General features: G+C 41.2%; 1 protein-coding gene across 1 annotated transcript in view; it reads right to left on the minus strand.

Moving 5' to 3' along the window:
- The window catches only part of LOC122808674 (alpha-2-macroglobulin-like), a 1,311,252-nt gene that overhangs the window by 991,081 nt on the left and 292,267 nt on the right, over positions 1-27,904 (minus strand). The window contains exons 5-6 of the mRNA XM_044079652.1: positions 2,820-2,946; positions 249-363 (exon numbers count right to left, since the gene is read on the minus strand). Of these exons, the coding sequence (XP_043935587.1) occupies positions 249-363; positions 2,820-2,946 (242 nt within the window). The remainder of the gene's footprint in view (positions 1-248; positions 364-2,819; positions 2,947-27,904) is intronic.

Here is a 27,904-nt window from a genome sequence, read left to right on the forward strand (position 1 = left end):
CCAAAAAGAAACAGGATAACCAGACACTGTAGACTGTGCAACAAGACACAAAGCCTATGAACCTACAAACCTATGAACTATCAAGTAAAGTGTATGTAGCTGAGTTCCCCTAGCAGTATTAACTGCTACCATTTGTTGGAAAATCCATAATAACAATGGTTTAAAATAAACTACTGCAATACTGGCTAATGATTAAATACTTTGAAATGGTTAACTACAGAACACATCCTTGTCAAATACTTTCTTACCTGTGCCATCCTCAATCAGCTTGGCAAAAACTTTGAACTCCATTTCAAACACAGGGGTCCTCAGGTGAAAATAATTAGTGTCTATCACTTCTGAAAAACATCCACTGGAGTTTGTCTAAAAAATGAATACATATATGTGGAAAAAAATTAAAGGCCATACTTTCTAACTGCACAGCTTTACATGTGAACCCTTCATCATTCTCCATGTTACAGTTATGCATAAAACAACCCATTGTGGTACAAGAACTGAAACAACCTGCTAAACAAAAGAAGTCCAGCAATCAAATATTTTTAAAGCAAATTTTGTTTATTCCATAAAGGAAACCCAATAATATGACAACAAAATGTCACATACCAGTTTCACCTAACACATAGGTTTCTTCAGTGAAGCCAAATAACAAGGCTGCTGTGGCTTGGTTCAGCCTTACTGGTTCAACAACCAAGTATACATCGGCCAGAGAACTACTGTTCTATGTTGTTGTTGTAGAGGAACCACTGTACTTCTCAGTACTTATTTAGGGAACTTGACAGCTGGTCAAGGACTTTTCAGTGAAATTCAGTTCATCAGTAAACGTTTGCTGAAACTTTGAGCAAATCTTTGTCATTTCCCCACAACTATACTTTGTCCTCTTCATTCTCTGAAAGTGGCTTTTAGCAGAGCTATTTGGTGAGCCAAAATAATATTTTTATTTATACTACAAGCAATTTGAGAATATTTCCAAATGACACTTGTGATATGCATGTACCAGCCCAAACAAAAGGTGCTAGAAAACTACTATACTAGGCTACAGACATTAGAATACTGATATAATATGCTTAGATTATGATTGCTATGGTACAGTGCAAAGGTTGGATGCAGGTATTTTGTGCTTGTGAAACAATCGTCATAAAACTGCATTTGTGTGCTAATAATTATCACATACATGATGTTGAAATGGGCTCCCTATTGAAATTTCAGCACTCGAAATGTCTAGTATTGAAAAAAAAAATAAAAGACCAAAACCACAGGAGAAAGTGAATCTCAAAGATCACTCTTCTCCTTAAAACTTCTTTTTGTGGGGGGAGCCCCCCTGCACTCCACAAACATACATATACCAACTCCGAGATTACCATATCTCAGAGAAAAGAGAATATTCAGAGAAATGGCATGTTAGACTTTATGTAAGTCCCATCTTTCAGCTATTCAGTCTCTATTTTTTGGGACTCACTCTAGTGGCTCCCACAGTTCAAATGGTTACCGTTAAAAATCTCGTAGGGAACAAACAGTAACACTGGACATCTGCTGTACTATGTCATCACTACCCAGATGTCAGCTTACTTCATTATGATTGCTGCAATGGTGAGGTAAAACCATAGTGATGTCACGCTTATTTTACTACATGTGATATCTGTCATCCTTAATGGAAATGTTATTTCACAGTCATGGTCTGTGGAATAACTATATAGGTATTTATTGCTGCATCACTATAAGAAAAATGGTTTACTGAATGAATGCAAGGTATATAATAGCAAATCAGAATCATAAAATGTAAACAGGTAAACTGAAAGTACTGCACACAAAAGGTACATGCGAGAAGGTAGTGAGAAAGACTATGTGCCCTGCTCTGTACCTTAAATTATTATCCTAACTTTTTTTGGGAGTGTGGAGGGACTTTTGTATTGGTCTTCCAAGTTTATGCAAGACCTTAGAAATGTGCTTTTTAGCCTATGTACCACAGTCTCTTTTCTGACTACATTACCAAGTTACACTCATATTACTTTAATATTATAATACAATGCTAGTATACTAAAAAACCTGTAGAATTCATCTCTAAGTGTCATAATGTAAAAAAAGTGGCATCATGAAAGGTGCTGCCTTATAGTAAAGCTGACAATATTATGTTACTACACTACGATGGCAGAATTTCACTGTATATCTCTGCTGAAGACAGTACGCTGTTTTATCTCAACAGTGATGGCAGGATGTTTGTGTGCCATCTAACTAATGTTGAAATACTTATCAATATCACTGAAGTTGTTAAAATAATAACATTATAAAGAAATAATGCCAGAATGTCGCTGAGTCCCACTACTGATATCAGTAATTTGTTGTACAACATTCCAGTGGTTCCTAAGGATGAGTCCTTCTTGTACAGTATATACCCCATGCTATGTTTGATAAAAGAATTTCACTAAAGCATGGAATGATTATTTGAAATTTCATTTGGAGAAATGACTCTATCCTATCACAATCCTTAATTAATTCAGTGATCTCAAAATGTACTGCTGTATACACTGGGAGATCAGTTTGTTTTCCAAAACATAAGCAAGAACTGAAAATTAGCAATCATTTCAGTAAGGGCAGTCTGTAGACTAGAAATGAAAGGACTGAATGTAGAGTACTAGGTGAAACCTTTCCACTACCAGAAAGTAATAAAACAGACTGGTGGCACAGAGATATTTATAGAGAAAACAGGACTAGTATAGTATGAAAAATCAGTATTCAGTCTCAGTGAATAAAGAACATTTCTGAGAAAAGATGTAAAACAAGGAAAAAGTGTATGTAGAACAAAAAAGTGATCATCAACTTACAGTTCTATTTAACTCTTTGCAGTAACTTTTAGACAGCTCAGAACTATGCATATTGTTCCAGTAATACTGACTTTCCCGGCAAACACTGACAAGGATAGTTCCAAGGACAGGTTTCCCATGTGTGGATCTGATATAAAAAGAAGAAATATATTAAAAATATATGCTTTAGCTTAAAGAAAGTCAGGCCAATACTATCATATTCATTATAACTAGAAAATTTGAAAATGGGTTAGAATTATATTCCATAGAAAATACAATAAGGCTTTTAAAGTAAATGTAATGTGTAAGTGATGAAAGCATGTATTTATTTAATATTCAGTGAGGCCATACCATTGTAGACACTGTTCTTTTTGAACATATGTGTAACGTAAACTTCATTTCTTCATCTTAAATTCTAAACAAATAATCATATCATTTAGATTTCTATCTGCACAATGTTTGTTAATTGAGTGAGTGGTATAACGTTTTGCTTTAGATGGATCTGTGAATACTTTCTACATACAGACTTCTCCTGTAGCACTTGTGAATATTACAGTGTTCCCTACATTATGAAAACTAGATGAGTACGAGTTTTGATACCTGTCATGAAAAACGTGTTTGCATAATGCTTGTTGCTTTCTCTATTTCCCCTGCAGTGGTTGTATTTCAGTTTGAACACAGTTCCCATCCAACAGCTTGGGTCTTTGTCTGAAAGATTTCAAGCCTGCATAAAGTAAAGCATTATTGGTGATTCCCTGCTGGGTGAGAAAATAAACCTATTTTTTGTCTGATTGATAGAGCTACTTTCTGTCTTACCTAGTCCATTTTTTTTCTGTATTAAGAAATCTGCTTGGCCCAGTGCTTTTGTTCTGCGTGAGAGGTAGACACTTAAATTGTCTAAGCTATACATCTCACATGTTTTTTCATTGGTTAAATTGTCTCCTGAGTGACATTTAAACACAAAGTGAAATTCTGGGCCTATGTCTTTATCTGAAAGAGTTCAAGCCTGCATAAAGTAAAGCACTGGTAGTGATTCCATGCTAGGTTTTTCAACCCACCCTCCCATTTATTGATCTTCTTTTTAAACCTGGTGATTTTAAGCTTCCCACCCCTACTGTAAATTTTGCTAAATAAGCTCCTGCATTTCTACACTACTGCTATCTTGAATTATTTATTTGACTTCCCTTGTGCTTATATTGAAAAAGTACATTTTGCCTCTTATTTTCTGTTCTACTGATTTACTTAATCTGAATTCATTATCTATCTATAAAGAAGGGTATTTGTACACTCTAACAAGCACTTGTTTTTTTCATCAAGGTCAGTGGATTTTCCATCTAGTGCACTGGGAGGTAGCTTGGCCTGTTTAGGTTGAGGAAACACATGAGATTTCTGCATGTAGTTTTATTGGCTAGAGGGCTTATTAATCAGCTTATCTTGTTTTTACTGCCTTTATAAATTCTGTACATTTGAGTGGCTCCTGGCTCATTTACACAAAGTGTAGTACTTTTATTGAATAATCATACTTTTATGAGCTGTTTAAAGTACATTGCTGTATCCATGTCTTTAATGTTGTTTATGGTAGCACTTCACTCTGGACACTCCTTTACTGTACTTTTACATTAGGAGGACTGGGATTATTCATCTAGTGGCAGTCGATGTTTACCTGGTTTATCTGAGTTGGGAAACACATAAAAGGAGTCCAAGTATTTTGTTTTTTTTTTTGCACTTCTCTTATATCCTGTGACTGTACTTCATCATTTAAAAAAACTGTACTGTCTGCTGCTACTTTGTAATGTATTACATTGTATCTGTTAGTTGCAGGGTTGTTGTAGGTAGTTTGTGTGGTCTTGTTATACTTGGGTTCCAAACCAGCTATTCTACATTAAAAAGGTGTTCTTCTACACCCTTGTGGCAAAAATGTGCTGCTCTAACCTGTCTGAGTTGGGGATTGCTGGTGAAATGCTTATTGTGTACTATCTGAATTGGTAGTTAGCTTAAAACTTGTTTCTCTCTGCTTGTATTTAAACCTCACATTAGCACAGTGCTGCTCTTCACTCAGCAGCAGATAACAAAAAGCCTAGAAGCTCAGTTTTTCCCTGGCCAGCTGTCAGTGAAAGCTTTCCAAGCTTCTTTGCTGCTCTAGGAGCAACTCAGTTTGGTACTGAGCAACGTTGCCTTATTGTTTAACCTTAGCTTACACAAAGTATACATCCCTCTTGTAGTCTCAGCACTACCAGCACATTCATGTCAAATTAATCCATGCCCTTCCCTAATAAACATACACTAAGGACCTGCTTTCATGGGCAGGCAGTTTTCCATCATCTAAACAGGCAGGAACGACTTAGAAAAGCACAAAAACGTTATTGTCTCTCTAGCACCTCAGGTACAAATACAGCCTTCAAGAAGCACTAAAAAATGAATTACAAACACAATAAAAATACACCAACCAGTAAAACCATAAAACAATTAACCAATAAAAATACACACACAATTAGATCACTAACCTCCAATTACAATCTATATTAAGACCTGAGAGAAATAGTGTCAAACTTAAGAATGAATATCTTTACTTGTTGTTGTGGTTTTGTAATTTCCCATCATTTCTGTGGTTATCCTGATAAACATGAGTATCCTGAGGCAATGTAACAATCGTCTCATGTGTATTGACAACCACTTACTCCAGAAACAAACCAATACTTTATGTGAGACATGTAGTTACACTGTGAAATTGGAGGCAAGACTCACACATAAGGACACATTAAATGCCAAACAGGCTCTCAGCAGACACAGATTTCCCACTCTAAATAAGGACATGACACACATGTGTAGGTACTCACTAGTAACTTACCAAAAGATCAGAGGCCTCCCAAACATAAAATGTGACTTATACACATAATGCAAAAATAACCACAACACATAATAATAAGCACACCAGTCTCTCAATAAATAAGCTCATAAGGTGTCACACCACAAAACCTAATATATTGGTCACAGGTGACTCCATTGTGAGACACATGGATGTTCCCCTCTCCAGGCTGGATAAGGAGAGGGTTACAGTTAGCTGCCTGTCAGATGCCAGGATCCATCAAGTCACTCAAGCACTCAAGTCATTCAACCACAAGTACCACTATAACTCTGTCATAGTCCATGTGGGGGTGAATGACTTGAGACGTGCCTCACTGGACTATATGAAGAGCGACATGACTGAGCTCTCAGACTATGTGTCACAGGCAGGTATAAGCCTAGCCTTAAGCCGCATTCTACCTTCTAAAAGGATGATGCCACAATACTAACAAAAATTGATTGACTTCAACAATTGGCTTAGCTTCTGGTGTCAGTCCATGGGGATCCAATATCTATCAGCCTGGGAAGGCATGGTCAACAGGCCATACTGCTTTGCCAGAGATGGTCATCACCTGTCTCCTCTAGACTTTCAGATACTGGCAAAGTCAGTTGCCTCTCCCATACTGCCTTTTTTAGGCAATGTCAAAACAACAAAATCTCCAATGTAAAAAATCCACTTGAGAAAACTTAAGGTTATGCTGCTTAATGCTAGGAGCTTAAACGGGAAAATCCACTCACCTTGGAAGATGCTGATGTCTGTGCAGACACTGAGACATGGTTCAAGGCCATAGAGAGCACCCTGGCAATGGAAAGCTACAATGCCTTCCACATGTTCAGACCTTAAAATGAGTGTGAAAGAACCAAAGGTGGAGGTCTAGCCATCTTCATTAAAGCCAAATACATCTCAAGACTGGTTAAACAGTATGACTCTCTTGAGCTACTCCAGGTCCAACTAACTTCAAGTAAAACACCCATCACATCATTGCTAGCTATATAGGTCTGCCACTATGAACCAAGAAAAGCCCACTGCCTACCTGGACTTGCTAGAGTTATTCACTATGCAGCAACACACCTTGGTTATGGGAGATTTCAACTATCCTTCCATCGATTGGATAACACTTCTGAGCACAAACATGCTTGCCCTGAGGTTCCTGGACTTTGTCAATGCAAATGCTCTGGAACAGTTAGTCTGCACTCCCACAAGGAGTTCAAATGTCCTAGACATAGTACTCACTCACATGGGAGGTCACTGCACTACCCCCTGTCTGCTACCCCTTGTAAGGTCACACCATAAATCTTTCTCATTTGAAGTAACAATCGGACCTGACACCCCCAAAAGAGCAAAAATACTAAAAAAAATTCTGCAAAGCAAACAACAGCCTACTAAGTGATGGTATAAAAAGTTTTAAACCGCTTGCTAACAGATCCTATGCAGAGGAGTACACAAATGCCCTGTATAAACACTTAAACAACTGTATAGACTGGATCAAAACCAGGTCCTCCTGAAAAAAAAACAAGTAACCCTGGTGGACCTCCTGTATAAATAGATTATGTAGCAAAAGGAGAAACTGATGTCTAAGAACAAGAGGGTGTTTACTCAGCAGTGGAAGAATACCCTCCACAACTTGAACAAGCAAATCAGATATCTTGTAAATTCCTCTAAAGCTAATTATGAAGCTAAAGTAGCATCCCTAGCTATGGACAATCATAAGGCATTCTTTAGCTATGTCTGAAATCTAAAAGGGAATTCCTAGGTATGAACTGAACTTGAAGTAGAGGGTAGCACTCATATTGAACCTGAGGAAATTGCCAACCTGCTAGCTGACAGATTTGATGCAAACTTCACCCCCATGTCACCACCTGCCATACCCCAAAGCATAACTGACGCCAGTCCTCTGCCTAGTATCTCCAAAGAGCTGGTCATATCCATGATCTCCAATGAACAAACAATGGCCTCTATGGGATCTATGGGAGAACAGCAACAGTAATCCCCCTCCACAAAGGGGGGGGGGCAATCAACAGACCTTGGGAACCATAGCCATATAAGTCTAACCAGCCTCATCTGCAAGGCCATGGAAAGAATCATCATGGACCTTATCAACAAGGACATACAGTATGTGACCTTCAGACTTTTGATCCAGCCTTGTTTGGCTTTGTTAAGGGTAGAACATGCTTATTAAACCTGGTGGACTTCTTTGAAAATGTCTCCAAAGCCCTGGATGAAGGTAGATCACTAATTATCACCTATCTTGATTTAGCCAAGGCTTTTGAACAATCCCCCAGGCAGGTATCATTGAGAAACTCTTCCAGCTGGAGAGTGACCCTTACATCACTAGATGGGTAGCCAAGGGGCTCACCCAGCGAATGCATATTTTTAAAGTTGGTGAGTCCACCTCTACCATTAGCTACACAAGGATCTGTGCTGGACCCTTTACTGTTTGGAATCTATTTCTCAGAAGTCCAGGTGAAAGTAAACAGCCTGTGGCTTACCAAGTTTGCTGATGATTGAAAACTGGATGCAATCTTTGAGTCCCCCAGGGATGTTAATATATTACAAAAGGGGCTAACACAGATAAATGATTGGTGCCAAAGCCACAGACTAAAACTAAACACAAAAAAGTACATTATTATCCCCCTTGACAAAGAGGAATTCCCTGCAAATTCCAATACTGACAGCGCCCCCTTAAGCTCAAACCAAGTGGTGTGAGACTAGCGATCATAGGTTGATAGTAATCTAAACTTCAATCACTACATGTCCACAGTAGTAAGGAAAACATTCTTTGCTGTGCACTTCATAAGTATTGCATCCAAGACTAAGCATGTTATATATGACTCCTCTGTACTTGACCCTCATCAGACCACTAGTAGAGTACAATGTTCCCTTTTGCATACACCTTACCAGACATCTGCAACAGCTGGAGAGACCACAGAAGTTAGAGGTTTCTCATCAAGAAAATTCAGGGTCTCCAGAACATGACCTACATGGAAAGACTGAAAACCCTATCACTATACTGTGCATCTTATAGGCGGCTGAGAGGTGACTTGTTGCTGGCCTACAGAGTAGTCTTTGACCCTGCCCTAATGGAAATGCTGTACATCCGCACATCAAATGGGACAAGAGTCACTTGCTCCAGGGATATCAACCTAGCCTGTGACATCAGCAGAACATGCTGGAGAGAGAGATATATCTCCCAAAGATTGCTACTCCTCTAGAATAAACTCCCAATTCACATGAAGCGGAGCTCCTCAATGACCCTATTCAAGTGTAATCTAGACAATTAAATGGGAGACTACACATTCACTCTGGATTGACACCTATGTCCCTCATGGACAGGGGTAGTCAGTGCTGATCATAGACTCACTATGCTAATAATTTATGCTAATAATGACTACCTAACCAAAGTCTGTTTGGGAATGTGGGTATAACATGGCTAGAAATGTAAAGGCCATAGGACCATTAGCCTACTAAACTATTAACCTATGAACATACCAGATAATGGGTTAAGTGAAAAAAGTCTTCACAACATAAATAATGTGGGCAGAAAATATCTCAATATGATGAAGTGTATACAATAAAAGGGAGATGTAGTATTCTAATGACTGTTGTTTCTCTACAGTCGATGTAGTGGACCTATTTACATCCATTCCACGTGAAGAGAGCCTTGAATTATTTTATGAGGAAGCAAGGATTTTGACAAATTTCAATGAAATATTGCTAAATTTTGTCACGATGAGGACGGAATTTATTCTCAAAAATAATTTCTTTACTTTTGAAGGTGAATATTATAAACAGTTGAAAGGTGTGGCAATGGGGTCAAGTTGTGCCCCATTATATGCCAACGTGGTCTTATATGCGTGGGAAGGTAAACGTATTTAAATCTGAATTCCATACAAAATGGTTCACATATCTACGATTTTTGGATGATGTGTTTATCATATGGAAGGAATCAGATAACCAGCCTGTAGTGTTTGTAGAGTACCTTGAACATATGTACGTATTTTGAATTTACTTCCACAGCCTCTGTTACAACCATTAACTACCTGGACCGGAATACTAAAGGCAGAGGTGTGTCCATATTAATAAAGCATATCCACACCTCTAGGCTAGTTGCTCAGCATAATGCATCCAAGATTATCCAAGTGCAACTAACTCTGGACAAAGCTGCATTGCAAATTGTAGCTTGCTACAGATCCCCTACCATGCCCCAGGATTCCCACTCCTCTTTTCTTGATATACTGGAAAATATTAGGGTTCAACCAAAAACCCTAATAATGGGCGATTTCAACAACCCCACCATTAACTGGGAAAACTATTCATGCACCAACTCCTTCGCCCAACGCTTTCTGGAATTCATAAATTCCAGTGCCCTAGATCAACTTTTCCACACCCCCACCAGGGGTAGCAGTATCCTAGACCTAGTCATTACCAACATGAGTGACAGGTGTTCCACACCAGAAGTCAACTCCTCATTGGTCATATCTGACCATAAGCTAATCACCCTAGATATTCACATCCCACCCACACCCCCCAACAAGGAAACCACCGTAAAAAAATTCTCAAAAGCCAACTTCATGCTTCTTAAGACAGAAGTGGTGAACCTCATGACACCCTTGCAGATGGACAATACAGCTATGACTGCTGAATCCTACACAAATGCACTCTATAAGCACTTAAGAGTGCCTGGATTGTGCTATCCCTAACAGAACCAAGGCGCTATCTTCCAAAAAAAGAAAGCCAGTCTGGTGGACCCTGCCATAAACAATCCCTAAAACAGAAGGAAGAAACTGTTGCAAAATAGAGCAAAATCCCATGAGTGGAGGGAGCTCCCTGGTCAGCCTCAATAAGAGCTGAGATCCCTCATAAAATCCTCCAAAGCTAGTTACAAAAACAAAATCACCACTGATTCTAAGGACAAACACAAAGCATTCTATAGCTATGTCAAAAATCTCAATGTCAACACCCAAATCTGCTCTGAGTTACAGCACAATGGCACAAAATTTACATAACCAACTGATATTTCCAACATCCTGGCAGATAGTTTCAGTGCTAACTTTATCCCCCTGTCACCCCCTATTGGGCCCATATCTATACTGGAAGAATGCAGAGTCCCTGTAATCACAACTACGCAGGTAAAAACTACACTCTCTAAAGCCAAGAACACAGCATCCATGGGACCGGACAACATCCCAGGCTATGTTTTACATGAACTTCAGAATGAACTTGCTCCAGACCTAAGTACCATGTTCAGTCATAGCCCCACATCAGGCTTTGTGCCCACTGAATGGTGCGCAGCAACAGTTATCCCGCTCCACAAAGGGGGAACCAACACTGATCCTGGGAACTATCGCCCTATTAGCCTGACAAGCCTGGTCTGCAAGGCCATGGAACATATCATCATGGAACTTATAAACAAAGACATTGGTAACCTCCAAACTCTGGACCCCACCCAGTTTGGGTTTGTGAAAGGCAGATCATGTCTCCTAAACCTGATTAACTTATTTGAGGCAGTCACCAAAGCCGTAGATGAGGGTAAGGTGGTTCACACAGCCTATCTTGACCTCGCCAAGGCTTTTATCACAATCCCCCATTCTGGAATTATAGATAAACTCACTAAACTAGGTATAAATCCCTACATCACAAGATGGGTTGCCAACTGGCTTACTGACAGAACCCACACTGTAAAAGTTGCAGACTCCAAATCCGACTTCAAACCAGTGACAAGTGGAGTACCACAGGGCTCAGACATGGGTCCTCTTCTGTTTGGTATCTACTTATCTGAAGTACAGGCTAACACAGTAGGTCTCTGGCTGGTGAAGTTCACAGACAACTGCAAACTAGCAGCCATAGTCGAGTCCCCAAGTGATGTGGACATCCTACAGAAGGGCTTCACTGAGATGCCTAGTGTCAGAGCTATGGCCTCAAGCTCAATGCAAAAAAGTGCATTGTCATCCCCTTTGGCAAAACTCTGTACTCATGAACTACCACATAGGTGGCAGTCTACTTAACACCAGAAGTGTAATAAGAGACTTTGGGACTTAGGTGGACACTAGTCTCTCCTTTGGTAATCACACTGCCACAGTGGTCAGGAAATCCTTCTACATGGCACACCTCATCACAAAAGGGTTTTCATTCAGGAAAAAAGAGGTAATTGATGTTCATCATGTTTCACTGTTGCAGTCATCACTGTGGGGTTCTCCCCTGCCAGCAGGCAGTCCTCGGTCGGCCAGAATCCCAAAGTCTGGGTCCGGCGTCGGCTGTTCAGCCACGCTCCCTGACGTCAGAGTGGCAGGAGTACAAAGCTGACAGCCGATGCCATTTTCCCCAGTCTTTCTTGCCGTGCGGTGAAAGCAGTTCGCAAGTGCCAGTCGGCTGATTCCTGACAATTTTTTCGTACTTCAGTCCGAAGACTTATTTCTTCTACTCAAAGCTAAGTACCCCGTTGGGGAAACTTTTTTCTTTCTCCAGTCCGATGTCAGAAAAAGTTAATAATTGTATTTCTTGTGGCAAGCAAATACCTCATAAGGATTTCCATTCTTACTGTATTCCTTGTTTAGGCTCTGACCACGACGTAGCTAGTTGTCGGTTTTGTGCTAGATTTAACCAACGTACAATTAAGCGAAGGTACGATTTTGCTTTTCACTACTTTGGTAGGCGATTTAATTACAAAATGCTGTCGACACGATTCCAACTACTGGAGTTCACAAACGACGCAAGGATAAAGACAGGCCTCTGAGGTCCAAAACAGACAACGTTTTACAAGCAGAGCCAGCTTCTGGTTCGGCCGTCGTCAGTGAGGCGCTTTCGCAGCCCCTGTCGTCAGCCATTTCAGAACCGATTGCCGAAACGGACTCCCACAAGGAGCCAGCCAGGCCTTTGAGTACTTCAGCTGCAGGACCTTCGGACAATGCTCCCTCGGATGGGTCCGGAGCCGCTGTGCAGGTACCGGCTTCCGATGGGGTTTTCAGGCCTACACAGCTTCTGATTAAGACAAAGCCAAAGACAAAGGCAAAGACTCCTTCCAAATCTAAGACACCAGCCCAAGCCTCTTCTGATCTGGGACCCAAATCACAAAAACAGTTACTCAAAATGGCAGAGGACTTACTTACCATGATTAGGGGTTCACATCCCCCACCAGACAAAAGGCCAAGGCAGGAATTGGATTATGATTCTTCTGATCAGGCATCTATTTCTTCAGTGTCTTCCTCTGACCAGGATTATTCTTTCCCTCCTTATGAGGATTCTGATGCTGAGGAATCCATTCCTTCAGCTTCTCCACCTGAGGATTTTTCATTTGGGGAAACATTACATGAAATGAGGGAACATTTTCACTGGGAAGGACAGGAATACTCGGAATCTAAGAGAAGACTTAGGGATTTTCTTCTTCTTCCCCAGCATAGACCCCTGGCTATTCCTCCCACTTTGGATATTGTGGATGATGCCTTCTCTGAGGCTAATTTTACTCCTGACTCTCTTCCTCCAGCCCCTGCTAAGCCCGACAGATACTACAGGGTCCCTGAATCTCACCAGTTCCTATTAAAGAATCCTACTGCTGATCCTGAAACCATTTCTCAGGGTCCTAAGGGGGTTAAGGCCACTTCTGCTAAAAACCTCATCCCAACAGATAAGGATTCCAGAGCTTTAGAGAGATGGGGCAAAAGGTCTACACTTCTGCAACTTTATCAATTAGGGCTTTAAACTGTCAATTCCATATGCTAAAATACCAGCAATTTCTACTGTCTGTTATGAAACAAAAGCTAGCTTCCATTCCTGCATATGCAGATAATAAGGAATTACATGATTTGATATATGCCACTGAACAAGTGGGGAAGCATGGTTTACACTGTGGTTTTGATGCCTTGGAGGCTTCTTGCAGGGCTGCTGCCTCTGGCACAGTCATTAGAAGGCATGCTTGGTTAAAGGAACATAATTTACCTGATCAAGTGAAAGCTAAGTTACTGGATGCACCTGTTCAACATAATGTTTTGTTTGGATCTAAGGCTGAAGAGGTGATAAAGAAAATGGAGGATAAGGCAAAATCCATGCAAACAGTTAAGGGTTTCTTACAAGTACAGCCCCCCAGATTTAGTAGGAATTGGCCAACAAAAAATTGGTCCTTTCCCTATTCAGACAGGCCCCAGAGGGGTAGATATAGGCGCTCCAGAGGAAGGTCCCAAGCACAGCCCCCCTACAGACCAAGACAGTGGACTGCTTCCACCCTTAGGGGTGCAGAGGACAGACCTCAATCTTACAGAAAACAAGCTCAATGACTCCCCCTGCTGGGCTGCAGGAACTACTATCCTAAAAGCCCCTCTCGGAGGAAAACTCTCTCTATTTCAGCTAAATTGGACTTACATAACCCAAGACAAGTGGGTTCTGGATGTTGTTTCAAGAGGTTACAAATTCCACTTTCATGCCCTTCCAAAACCAAACGGATGGCCGGACCTACCAAAACACCAATTGTCCGAGGCCTTAAACCAGGTGAAAGCCCTCATGGCTATGAGGGCCATAGAACTGGTACCACTTTCAGAAATGGGACAAGGTTTTTTACTCAAGGCTCTTTCTAGTTCCCAGAAAGCAAAATTCATGGAGACCCATCCTGGATCTGTCAGTCTTAAACACTTTCCTGGAGATACCATAATTCAAGATGCTCACTCTGCAGCAGCTACTGCCAATGTTGAGCAAAAATACATGGATGGTGACATTGGATTTAAAGGAGGCTTACTTACACATTCCTATCAGACAGGAGTGCAGAAAATACCTCAGGTTCAAGGCCGGCTCGAATCATTATCAATTCTCTGTGCTACCCTTTGGATTGTCTACTGCGCCCAGGGTCTTCACCAAATGCCTGGCACCAGTAGTAGCGTATTGCAGACTCAAGGGAATTCAAATTTACCCTTATCTGGACGACTGCCTTATCCAAGCAGACAGCAAAGATGTCTTACTCCAGCATCTACAGTTTGTTCAGGATCTTCTCAAGTTCCTGGGATTCACTGTGAACATAAAAAAGTCAAATTTGACACCCTCACAACAGATAACTTTTCTGGGTGCTCTTCTAAACACAACAACCCAGATGGCATTTCTGACATCCGAAAGACAATTACAGCTGGCTTCAACTTTCAAAACCCTGGCTTCACAAACTCAGCTAACTGCAAGGAAATTCCTGCAGGCATTGGGTTACATGGCCTCCTGCATCTTCCTCATACCATATGCAAGACTACATATGAGGAAAATACAGTGTTACCTAAAAAGTGTATGGTCTCAGCATTGCCACAGTCTAGACACACAGGTTACCATCCTGCCTTGTATACAAAAGGAATACCTTTGGTGGACCAAGGCATGTCTTCACAACAAAGGGAAAGCCTTCAGTCTACCTCCGGCCAGCCAGGTACTAACCACGGATGCCTCAGATTATGCATGGGAAGCTCACTTGCAGGGAAAATGTCTGCAAGGGTTTTGGACAAAGGATCAAAAGCAACTGCATATCAATTTAAAAGAAATGTTAGCTGTTCAGAACACTATCTTGGCCTTCAGGGATCTTCTACAACCAGGACAACTCCTGATACGGACAGACAACACCACAGTTATGTGGTAAATAAACAAGCAAGGGGTTTCACACTCCTACCCCCTTTGCAGACTAGCCATGACTCTTTGGAACACAGCTCAAGCTTGCAAAGTGGACCAACAAGCTCAGTTCCTACCAGGGAAACAAAACATCTTGGCAGACAGCCTGAGCAGGAACCTGTCAGACCCACACAAATGGATGCTGGACAACGAAATATTCAAGATGATTACAGCAGTCTGGGGCTGCCCGCACATAGATCTTTTTGCATCCCCCCTCAACCATCAATTACAGAATTTTTACACAAGGACATTTCACAAGTTAGCATGGAAAGTGGATGCACTATCATTCAGTTGGAAAAAACCTCTCGGGGTATGCCTTCCCGCCACTACCTCTTCTTCCACGGGTGTTATTAAAGATCAAGCAGGACAAGCCCAAGATGATGATTTTACTGGCCCCAAATTGGCCTCGACAATTTTGGTACCCAACATTGATGAATCTCTCCCAAGAGCCCCCTTGGGTTTTACCTCAAACTCCAAATCTTTTGACCCAACACCAGGGTCAGGTTCCGCACTCTCATGTCAAAACTCTCAGCCTGGCAGCCTGGCGAATTCAGGGTCTATGATTAATCCTCTCCTTCCCAAACAGGTTATGGATGTTATTTTATAAGCCAGACGCCCTAGTACTAGAAAATCTTATGCTGGAAAATGGAAAAGATTTTGCACCTGGATGCATGATCAAGGTTCGGATCCTCTTACTCCTAGTATCCCTCTGATTCTGTTATACCTGACAGGCATGTTACATAAGGGTCTCTCCTTCTCTTCCATAAAGATACATGCCTCAGCTATTTCTGCATATTACAGTACAGACCCTCCAATCTTCTCCCACCAACTTTTGAGACAATTTCTCAGAGGAGCTAAGAATTTAAGGCCCCCTAGATCACCACCCATTCCTGCTTGGGATCTCAACTATGTTCTGGAAAAACTCACTCTACCTCCTTTTGAGCCTGCTGCCACATCTGACATCAAGTTTTTATCATGGAAGACAGCTATCCTGCTAGCCTTGACTTCAGCCAGGAGAGTTTCGGAGTTACAAGCACTCATGGCTGTGGAACCTTATATTATTTTTCACCAAGATAAGGTGTCGTTAAGGACTGACCCTACTTTCATGCCTAAAGTGGTTTCCAAAGTGGCTTTAAATCAAACTATACACCTGCCAACTTTTTTCACTAATCCTCAAAATAAGGGGGAAAGGATCTTGCATTCCTTGGATGTACACAGACAACTTCGTTTTTACCTGGATAGAACCAAGAACATAAGGAAAACAGAGCAATTATTTGTCTCTCATGCTTCAAATTCCCAAGGCAAAGCCATTTCAAAACAGAACATTTCTAAATGGATTGCTCATGGAATCAAATTTTGTTACTTTCACCATGGAAAACAAATCCCAGGAAATATTAGGACTCACTCTACCAGGACTGCTGCTACTTCTGCTGCCTTCCTCAGGGGAGTACTTACCAAAAGACATTTTGGAGGCTGCAACTTGGAGTTCGGTGCATACTTTCTCTAAGCACTATAATCTACCTCTCTACTCTAAGTCTAGGGCAGGCTTTGCATCTGCAGTCTTGCAGGGCCTTCTAGCCACCCCCTCTACTGTATGACCACCTCCCTTTTCTTCTGCTTTGGGATTCAACCCTGCAGTGATGACTGCAACAGTGAAACATGATGAACATAGTACAATTGTGTACACTTACCATAAATGTAGATGTTTGAGTGTCTTCACTGTTGCAGTCTGGGTTATCCTCCCTCCTGTCCCCTCTTACTCTTTCCTTTGTGTGGTTCCCTACTTCACCCCTTCTGAGGTATATTTGTAAAGGGTATGGGGTTTTGACTCATTTTTGGACACCTGACATCTGGGGCAAGAAAAACTGGAGAAGATGGCGTCGGCTGTCAGCTTTGTACTCCTGCCTCTCTGACGTCAGGGAGCGTGGCTGAACAGCCGACCCCGGACCCAGACTTTGGGATTCTGGCCGGAAGGGGAGAACCCCACAGTGATGACTGCAACAGTGAAGACACTCGAACATCTACATTTATGGTAAGTGTACACAACTGTACTTTCCCCTCTACTTGTCACTCATTAGACCCATCATAGAGTACAATACCCATTTTGGAATGTACCTCACAAGACATCTACAACAGCTGGAAAGGCCACAGACGTACCTCACAAAGAGGATTACCAGCCTCAAACAGATGCCCTACGCTGACCATCTCAAAAAACTTCAGCTTTACTTCATAGCATATCGCCTACTCTGAGGTGATCTTTGCCTAACATACAAAAGCTATGTCAAACCCAGAGCTGTTGGACATGCTACACCTAAAGAAATCCCAATCCCTCCAAGCTATACACTCTAGGGACCTAAACCTTGTCACCACTGTAAACAGAACATGCTGGAGGGATAGATTCCTGTCCCAGAGACTTCCCACACCCTGGAACAAACTACCTATCTATATCAAACAAAGATCCTGATTACTACTCCAAGAAAAATCTTGATGAGTGGATGGGAAATAGGAAATTCACCCCGGGGATCACTTCTGTGGCTCTGCTCAACAGGGGCACAGGAAAATAACTTTCATGGGAGGCAAAAGCCAGGGAACCTTGTTGGCTAGGCTTACTTAGGCCCTTGGGCCAATAGCCTAGTACCTATCTATGAACCTATGGATGTAGCAATCTCAAATAACCAGGCAGCAGGTTGTTTTACTTCAAAGATATTCAGGAAACACACATTTTCTAATGATTACCTAGATTACAAAAGCTGTCCCCCTAAATTCACCAAGCGTAACATTTTTAAGGGGCAGCTTGTCAGGGCAGCATGCATGTGTTCAGACACCAACAGTTTCCACCAAGATATGGAAATTAATACAAACATGTTTAAGAACAGAGGGTACCCCAGCAAAGTATTAGAACCCATAGGGGCTCAAATTTTGGATGGATGGAGAACTAAATTCAAGCCCCTATTAGGTAAAACTAATCTTGGTGGTACTATAAACAAGACAAGTAATTCCCAGCACAGTGACAGTATGATAATACCATTTAGTGTATGGGAAAAGAAGGTGAGATAAATTATATCTAGAATAGGGACAATTTTAAAGGGCAATTCTGATGTCCTAAATAGTCTAGGGAATGAGACGAACTTTGTTTACAAGATGGGGAGGAATTTAAAATCAATATTTGAATATCCTGTCAAAATCATTTCTTTACTTGATAAAGGTACTACCAAGTGCGGGACATGCAGGCAATGCCCCTACATACTTGAATCTAATAATACAGTATTAAAGGAAAATGGATACAAAGTTAACTTCCACAAAAGAAATTGCAGCACCAAGGGTATAGTTTACATTTCAATCTGCCAAACTTGTGGCAGTTATTATAATGGTAAGACAGAAAGAAAACTTAGAACAAGGATCGACGAACATCTGTACAATGTGAATAATTGACTGTACAAACACTCCTTGTAGTGTCAGGACTTTACTAGATTTAAATTTGAGATCTTAGAACACGTTTTATTAAATGCCCGAGGTGGGCGGTGGGAGCTCCGGTTGGAGTTAAGAGAACTTTTTTGGATAATAAAATTAAACTGTAACACACCACCAGGTATTAATGAGAAAATTCCTTTGGTTCCAGTGTTAAAAAGGAGAGCTCTGAATGTAATATAGTATTTTTATTAAAGCTTCAATATTTTATACTTTTAACACAAATGTTTTAAGTTGTCAGTTTATGGAGCATTGTGGATTACTTTAACTACAAAATTTTTAACTTGGAATTTGTCTAATTAATTAACTAGAATGTAAATGAAACCTATTATATAAGAGGTGCTTATAGGAATAATAACTCCGTTCTGAAGAAGTCTCTGTTTTGGTGAGGGAGACGAAAGTGCTTAACTTTCATTGTGCTTAGAATAAAGTATGTTCATAATAATTTTGGTCCTGTTATTCCTGTGGAGGTATGGAGCTTATGGTGTGGATCAAGTGAATTGCTTTTCTAAGTTGGTTTTGGTCAAACATACTGGCAATTTCATCTGCATGGTTTTGTTTTACAATAAAAGTGAGGCAATACTGTATAATGAAAAGTACAGTCATAACTGTAATTATTAGTAAAATATATATTTGGTTGTGTTGTGAGTCACTGTGTGCAGATGAAATGACATACAGGCCATGAGCAAATATTATGCCAGAATACGTGGGTTTAAATATGCAGTATCTTAACTTTTTACTTTTATGTGATGCTCCTACTGTCTGCCTTCTGCCCTTCATCATCTTTCAAAGTATGATATAAACAAGATAGGAGCATCCCAGTACAGTACATCATGCGATTGCAGGACTTGTTTTCTACTGCAGATTCATATTTACTCCCTTGCACATGCTATATGAAGATGCCCATGCAACTCATGCATGCTTGCTATTATAAGTAGGCAGTCAGTTTTTCTGCCACTACCTAAGGCCACAGCCATGTAGGAAACTCAAACCATATAACAAATGATTCATCATGCATTTAAACCACACTTTAGGCTTGTTCCTCCAAGATCCCAGCATGCTACTGAACCCAGGTTGGCTGGGTCACAATCAAATGTAGAATCCTAGCAACAACACGGACAGTGGCATTCGAGCTGTGAGATGTGGCCAGAATTAATATATTAGATTGCATTACATACAAAAGAATGATACATTTTAGCACCCTACCTAACAGAGTTGGTATAAAACCTCAATTTAACAAGAATGTAGCCTCACTTACACTTAAAAGTAGCTTGGATATCAACTGACGATGGAAAATGCATGGTATTGTGGGTAGCAGTGTAGTCAAATCACAGCATCTGTAACCAACAGAATGAAAGAATAAAGAGATGTCATAAGTTTTATATAGTAGAACTTAGCCAGAAGCTTTGAAGTAGGAAGCATGAGGAAAGACAGAGTGACAGAACATGCTGTTTAGCAGATGGGAAATCATAAGTACTAGGGTATTTATCAAACCGCCTGTTTTTCTTTAAATATCTGTAATAGTAGGGAATCATCAGGAGGATTACAGTATATCCTGAACATTTTGGAGAAAAATGTCACAGGACCCTGCAAAAGTACAAAATGTTAAAATCACAGCTGTCTGCTGTAGTTCTGAGCTAAGTGTAGTAATTTTTATACGACTCACAATTTTGTGATACTCTTTCTAGGTTCATAGGTAAGTACTAGGCAATCAGGCCAATAATTGACTACAGTGCCCCCTTTGGTATGTACCAGACACCTGCAGCAACTTGAGAGACCTCAAGAGATTCTAACCAAGAAAATTCAGGGTCTCCAGCACATCATACATTGACAGACTGAAGTCACTGTACTCAGTAGCATACAGACTACTTAGAGGAGACTTGTGCCTGGCCTATAGAGCAATCTCAGATCCAAATCAAATGGAAATGCTACACATCTGAAAGTCAAGGGTCACCCACTCCAGAGACCTTAACCTGGCCTGCAGTATAAATAGACCTGCTGATATGACAAATTTTCTCTCAGAGATTGCCACTCCTCTGGAATAGGTTTCCAGTTCACATCAAACAGAGCTCCTCTATGACCCTGTGCAAGTGTAGCCTGGATGACTGGATGGGAAACCAAAAATTCCTGCCAGGGATTTCACCTTTGACCCTCCTAGATATGGGCAGTTGTTGCTAACTAAGATCTCTAGTTTAGGTAAGATCTTTTGTATTGGGTTTCTCTGGTATTTATTTTATTTTATTTGCAGTTGGTTTACCAGGATAGTCCATTGGGCTCAGAAGAACCCATTTTCAATGGAGTCCTGGGGCGAAAAGCTCCAAAAAGCAAATTATAAACAAAAAATAAAGTAAAAAGCTTTTGTTACAGTCAGTACAAAAGTACTAGGGAAACAATGCATTTAAACATACAATTTCTGAGACAAAAATGACATTAAGTACAGTTTCTGAAGTAAAAATGACACTCAAAGTTTTGGTTACATTAAATACATGAATAAAAGCATTGCATTTAGAGATACAATTTCTGAGATAAGCATCAGCATTGTAAGTCTAGAATAGTTACATACATAGTGTTGTCGCCTCACAGTAAGACACTATCCAGTTCGATTCTCAGCTAGAGCGTCTTCTGCGTGGAGACATGCATGAATGGGCGTACCTTCGTTGAAGGTTGTGAGTCAGGGCTGGCAACTCGGCATGTAAAAATCAACTGCCAATCATTAGCGGACCAGAGTTCTGCTGTGGCAACGCCTAACCGGGAAAAGCCGAAAGACGCAACAACATTTGCTTTCCCGCGGTGGTGGTGCTGCGGTAGCATTGTCGCCTCACAGTAAGACGCTGTCCGGTTCTTTTCTCAGCTAGAGTGTCTTCGGCGCGGAGACATGCGTGAATGGGCGTACCTTCGTTGAAGGTTGTGCGTCAGGGCTGGTAACTCGGCACATAAAAATCAACTACCAATTATTAGCGGACCGGAGTTTCGCTGTGGCGACCCCTAACCGGGAAAAGCATAAAGACACAACGACAATTTTTATGATTTTCTTAGTTTAACTTTTCTTCAGCTCATTTCAGTGCAAGGTTTACACCTAATCATTGTTTACATTTTCTGCATTGCTGTTCTACTATACACGCTTAGTCTGTTTACTGTCAGGCTATCTTTTCTTACTGTTTACTTAAACTTAGGAAGGATGGGAGCATGAGCATATCCATTGTGAAGTAAGATGTGAGTGTAATGAGGTTTTGAATGATGTAGTAGTGCGGATGGAAGAAGGAAGAGAGTTCCAGAAGCATGCTAGGGAGAAGGACAGCAGGTGATTCCCAGCTGGACGGGAGGGTTTATGCAACTTAATTAGGTTTTGGGAAATGGATCTTAAGAGTCGATCAGGTATGTGTATTTCAAAGGTATTTGCTAGGGAGGGGCAAAGAGATGGGTTATGGATGAGTTTGTGGGCTTGGATGAGTTGGGTATAAGTGAGGAAGTTGGGTAGCTCTAGCCAGCTCAGTTGGTGAAGGGAATTACAGTGATGGGAAGAGGCTTTGTGACCTACAGCAAATTTGGATATTTTGTTATAGCATGATGAGAATTTTGTTTTAAGGGAGGATTGCACATAGGTAAGGATAGATGCACCGTATAACAGGGATGGGATAAGGTATGTATTAGCTAGTGTTATTTTGGTAGAGGGAGACATGAAGCGACTATGGCGGTAAAGCATACGTAGCTTTTTATGCTTTTTTTTTATATTGATGTTGTAGATGCCTGTCAAATTTTAGCTGATCATCAATGGTTATTCCTAGCAATTTTGTGTCGGAGACTATTTCTAGTAGAGTATTGTTTTTGCTAGTAATTAGGAAGGACAGTTTGTCTAGAGATAGGGAGACTACAAATTCACTGAACAGCATAAATTTTGTTTTGGTAGCATTAAAAGCCAGATGATTATCCAGCATCCATTGTTCAGTTGAAGAGAAAACGTCTTGTGTAAGGTAGGTAAGAGTTGTAATGGAGAGGGAGGAGCAGATTATAGTAGAGTCATCAGCATATTGAATAAGGCTGGAGTTTGGGATGGCTTGGTGAAAATCATTTATGAATATATTGAATAATAAGGGGCCTAGAATGGAACCTTGGGGGACACCTGTGGATGCATTGAGGAACTGAGAGGAAGCCTTATTCCATTTCACTGCTTGTTGCCTATTTGTAAGATAGCTTGAGAACCACTGGGTGGCAGAAGGGTACAGGTTAAGTTTAGTGAGTTTGGTGAGAAGCAGGGTATGGGAAATGGTATCAAATGCCTTAGAGATGTCGAGGAGGAGAGTGGATACAAAGTGGCCAGAATCATGGGCTCTGTTAATCGTTTAAAGGAAGGAGAGGAGGGCAGTGGAGGTACTGTGGCCAGGTTGAAAACCATGTTGAGTTGGGGTTAGAAGTTGGTTGTTGGTAAGCTAGGGTAAGAGTTGTTGGTGGACACACTTTTCAAGTAGTTTAGAAATAGGGATAGCGATAGGACGAAAGTTCTGTATGTTGTTATTATTGCCGCCTTTGTGGAGAGGGATAATAAAAGCTTTCTTCCAGAGTTGGGAGACATGACATTCTGAGATAGAATGATTGATTAGTATGCTGATAGGGAGGGCTATTGATTCAAAAGCTATTTTTAAAAAGTAGGAGGGGATTTCATCAGGGGCGTTGGAGCCAGGTTTTAATTTTAGGAGAAGTTTTTTAATGGTGCATATGGATATAGGATTGATGTTGAAAGGTGGGGGTTGTGTGCATGAGGTGGTAAGGTAGGGAGTGGTAGATGCAGGCTGGGTTGGAGTTGCTGAGTTATTGGTGAAGGTCGATGTTAGTTTGTTGATGGAGTCTATGAAAAAGGAGTTAAATTGGATTGCTGAGTCCTTGTTGGATGTGTTTGGGTTAGGACAGGGATTTTCAATTTTGCCTGGATTGAGGAGAGATGAGATTCATTTACAGAATAGTTTGGGATTGGTAAAGTGGTTAATTTGAAGGGTGGTGAAATATAATCTGCGGTCAGTAGCAATGAGTGTTTTTACTTTATTTCGTAGTCTTTTATATTCAGTAAGGGTGGAAGTGGTTTTATTATTTGATACTGTGTCCAGGTTTTGTTGCAAAGTCGCATGGTAGCTAAAGTATTCTTGGTTAACCTAGGCACCAGGTTACTCTTAGTACATTTAGTTTTTAGTGGGGAAAAGGAAGTTAGTAGGTTTATAAAGGTGGAATTTAAGTAGGTAAGAGCTTTATCGAAGGGAAGGGTTCTTAGAGGGTTCCAGTTGGTGCTTTTTAGTATTTGAAAGTTTTTGGGTTGAAGTTTTTTAAGCAGTGAGTGGTAGTATAGGTATGGGTTAGTTGCATGGAAGAGGGTCGATGATGGGCAAATGTGGGGAAATGGTCAGCTAGTGAGTCTGGGAGAATACCACTGTCTGAGATATTGTGAGGATGGGATACTAGAATCCAGTCTATGGCACTTCCAGTGGGGGAGTTCTTGGATGGACTGGTAGTGGAATTGATGTGTGAACTTATATAAGTTAATGTTACATGAGTTAGTGGGAGATTGGATTGTGGCCCAGTTTATGTTAACGTCACCCAGGATTATGGTTTTGTGAGTGATGTTAGAGGAGAACCAGGAGAGAATGTCTTCGAGGGGTGAGATGTTATCACCAGGGAGGATATAGAGGAAGAGGACAAATATGTGTTTATGCTTTGTATTATATTGGGCACGCACGGCTAGGCTTGCTTTTGGAAGTGGCACTTGCTACTCTAATGCCATGGATTCTGCCAACCAGTTAGCTATCCACCACACAATATAAGGAATTATATTCATATTTCCAAGTCTGTCGATAATGCCTGCATGTAGAATAATGTTTTAGTAGTATATTGAGGTCTCTGGTGAGGTGTGTTAAACTTACAGTTGGCTACACATTTTAGTTAATGTAGTTTAATGTAGATTTTTAGGTTCATGTCCACGTTGCCTTTGATATTTTTCAAATGACTAAGTGCTGCTACATTAACTAAAATGTGTAACCAACTGTAAATCTAACACACCTTACCAGAGACCTCAACACACTACTAAAACATTATTCTACATGCAGGCATTATTGACAGACTTGGAAATATGAATATAACTCCTTATATTGTGTGGTGGATACCACATGGGGAGGAGCTACCACAATGGGCCCGTCTAGGCGGGAGTACCAATGTAACACATCTCTTGCCAATTCCTCTCTGTTTGTTACAGTTTTTTTAAGATGTTAATTGATCTTGGATCATCTAGGTTACAGCTGGAGCGCTATCCCTCTGTATCTACTGGGATACAGTGAGAGCTCTATCCCTCTGTGCCATAGAGCCAAGGTAGTGATGGCCTAATTTTATTTTTCAATCTCATCTTCATTACAAATGCTTTGAAATCATCCATGTGAACTAGCATCATGCAGTTACACAATGCAGTACATCTATGGTTCATAGGTAGGTACTAGGCTATCGGCTCTGGGGCCTATATAAACCTAGCCAAAAAGGTTCCCTGGCTTTCACCACCCAAGAAGATTATTTTCCTGTGCCCCTCTCAAGCAGTGCCACAGAAGTGATCGCCAGGGTGAATTTTCTATTTCCCATCCAGTCATCAAGATTTTTCTTAGAGGGGCAAATGAGATGAGGAGCTTTGCTTGACATGAATGGGTGGTTTAGGTCCCTGGAGCATGTGGTTTGGAGAGATTGGGATTTCTTTAAGTGTAGCATGTCCAACAGCTCTGGGTTTGACATAGCTTTGTATGTTAGGCAAAGATTGCCTCTGAGTAGGCGATATGTGATGGAGTAGAGCTGGATTTTTTTAGACAGTCTGCATATGGCATCTGTTTGAGGTCGGTAATCCTCTTAGTGAGGTATTTCTGTGGCCTTTCCAGTTGTTGTAGGTGTCTTGAGAGATACATGCCAAACGGGGCATTGTACTCTATAATGAGTGTGATGAGGGATGAGTAGAGAGGAACAATGCCCTCCTTTTTTCTAGAGGAGAACCCTTTTGTGATGAGGTGTGCTACATAGAAGGATTTCCTGACTACTGTGGCGATGTGGTTATCAAAGGAGAGACTACTATCCACCTGTGTCCCAAGGTCTCTTATCACACTTTCAGTGTTTAGTGAGCTACCACCTACATGGGTACCGAGTTTTTCACAAAGGGGATGACAATGCACTTTTTGGCATTGAGCTTGAGGCCATGACTTTGACACCAAGCATCTGTCTCTGTGAGGCCCTTTTGTAGAATGTCTACATCATTAGGTGATTCCATTATGGCTCCCGGTTTGCAGTCATCTGCAAACATTGTTAGCCAAAGACCTTCTGTGTTGGCCTGCACTTCAGAGAAGTAGATGCCGAACAGGAGAGGACCTAGGACCAAACCATGTGGTACTCCAGCCAGTTGGCCACCCATCTTGTGACATAGGGATTTATGCCCAGTTTAGTGGGTTTATCTATAATTCCAGAGTGGGGGAGGGTATCGAAAGCCTTGGCAAGGTCAGTATAGGCTGTTTGCACTACCTTGCCCTTGTCTACGGCTCTAGTGACTGCTTCAAAGAAGTCAGTCAAGTTTAGAAGACATGATCTACCTTTTACAAACCTAGACTGAGTGAGGTCCAGGGTTTGGAGGTTACATATGTCTTTGTTTATAAGCTCCAAGATGATACATTCTATGAGCTTGCAGAACAGGCTCATCAGGCTAATGGGGCAGTAGTTTCTGGGGTCCGTGGTGGCACCGCCTTTGTGGAGTGGGATAACCGTCACTCTGCACCATTCAGTAACCACATAGCCTGAGGTGAGGCTATAACTGAACATGGTACTTAGGTGGGGTGCCGGTTCATTCTGTAGTTCATGCAGTATGCAGCCTGGGATGTTATCTAGTCCCATGGATGCTGTGTTCTTGGCTTTGGAGAGTGCGGTCTTTACTTGTTCATTCGTGATTACAGGGGCTTTGCATTCTTCTGGTATTAAGATGGGCCCTTTGGAGGGTGAGAGAGGGGTAAAGTTAGCACTGAACCTATCTGTCAAGATGTTGGCAATATCTGTTGGTTCTGTATATTTAGTGCCATTGTGCTGTAGCTCAGAGCAGATCAGAGTGTTGCCATTGAGATTCTTGACATAGCTGTAGAATGCTTTGTCGTTATCTTTGGAATCAGTGACAATTTTATTTTCATAACTGGCTTTGGAGTATTTTATGAGGGATCTCAGCTTCTTGCTTTGGCTGACCAGGGAGTTCCTCCAATCTTGAGATTTTACTCTTTTTTGCGACAGCTTCTTCCTTCTGTTGTAGAGTTTGTTTATGGCAGGGGACCACCAGATTGGCTTCCTTTTTTTGGAGGATAGCATCTTGGTTCTGTTGGGGATGGCAAGATCCATGCACTCATGTATGTGCTTATACAGTGCATTTGTGTAAGATTCAGCAGTCATACCTTTATTTTCCATCTGCATGGGTGTCGTGAAGTTTGCCACTTTTGTCTTAAGAAGCATGAAGTTGGCTTTGGAGTAGTTTTTGATGGTGGTTTTCTTAATGGGGGGTGGGATATGGATGTCTAGGGTGATTAGCTTGTGGTTGGATCTGACCAGCGAGGAGTTGACCTCTGGCATGGAGCACCAGTTACCCATATTGGTAATGACCAGGTCCAGGATGTTGCTGCCCCTGGTGGGGGTGTGGACAAACTGATCCAAGGCATTGGAATTTATGAATTCCAGAAAACGTTGAGCGAATGAGTTGGTACATGAGTCGTTTTCCCAGTTGATGGTGGGGGTAGTTGAAATCGCCCATACTTAAGGTATTGGGTTGTACCTTAATATTTTCCAGTATCTTAAGAAATGAAGCGTGGGAATCCTGGGGCATGATGGGGGATCTGTAACAAGCTACAACCTGGATTGCAGTCTTGCCCAGTGTTAGTTGCACTTGGATAATTTTGGATGCATTATGTTGAGCAGCTAGCCTGGAGGTTTGGATATCCTTAATGAATATGGGCACACCTCCACCTTTAGTATTTTGGTCCAGGCTAGCTGGCCAAAAAGTGTGGAATGAATTATAGCCTGGTAATGCAGGGGTGCTCTCTGGAGCCTTGAACCAGGTCTCTGTCACTGCATAGATGTCAGTGTTCTCCATTTTAAGGAGTGCATCAAGTGAGTGCATTTTGAGGTTTAGAATTCT

Source organism: Protopterus annectens, chromosome 8.part0 (assembly GCF_019279795.1).
Source record: "Protopterus annectens isolate FY-2018-M chromosome 8.part0, PAN1.0, whole genome shotgun sequence".
NCBI lineage: Eukaryota > Metazoa > Chordata > Ceratodontiformes > Protopteridae > Protopterus > Protopterus annectens.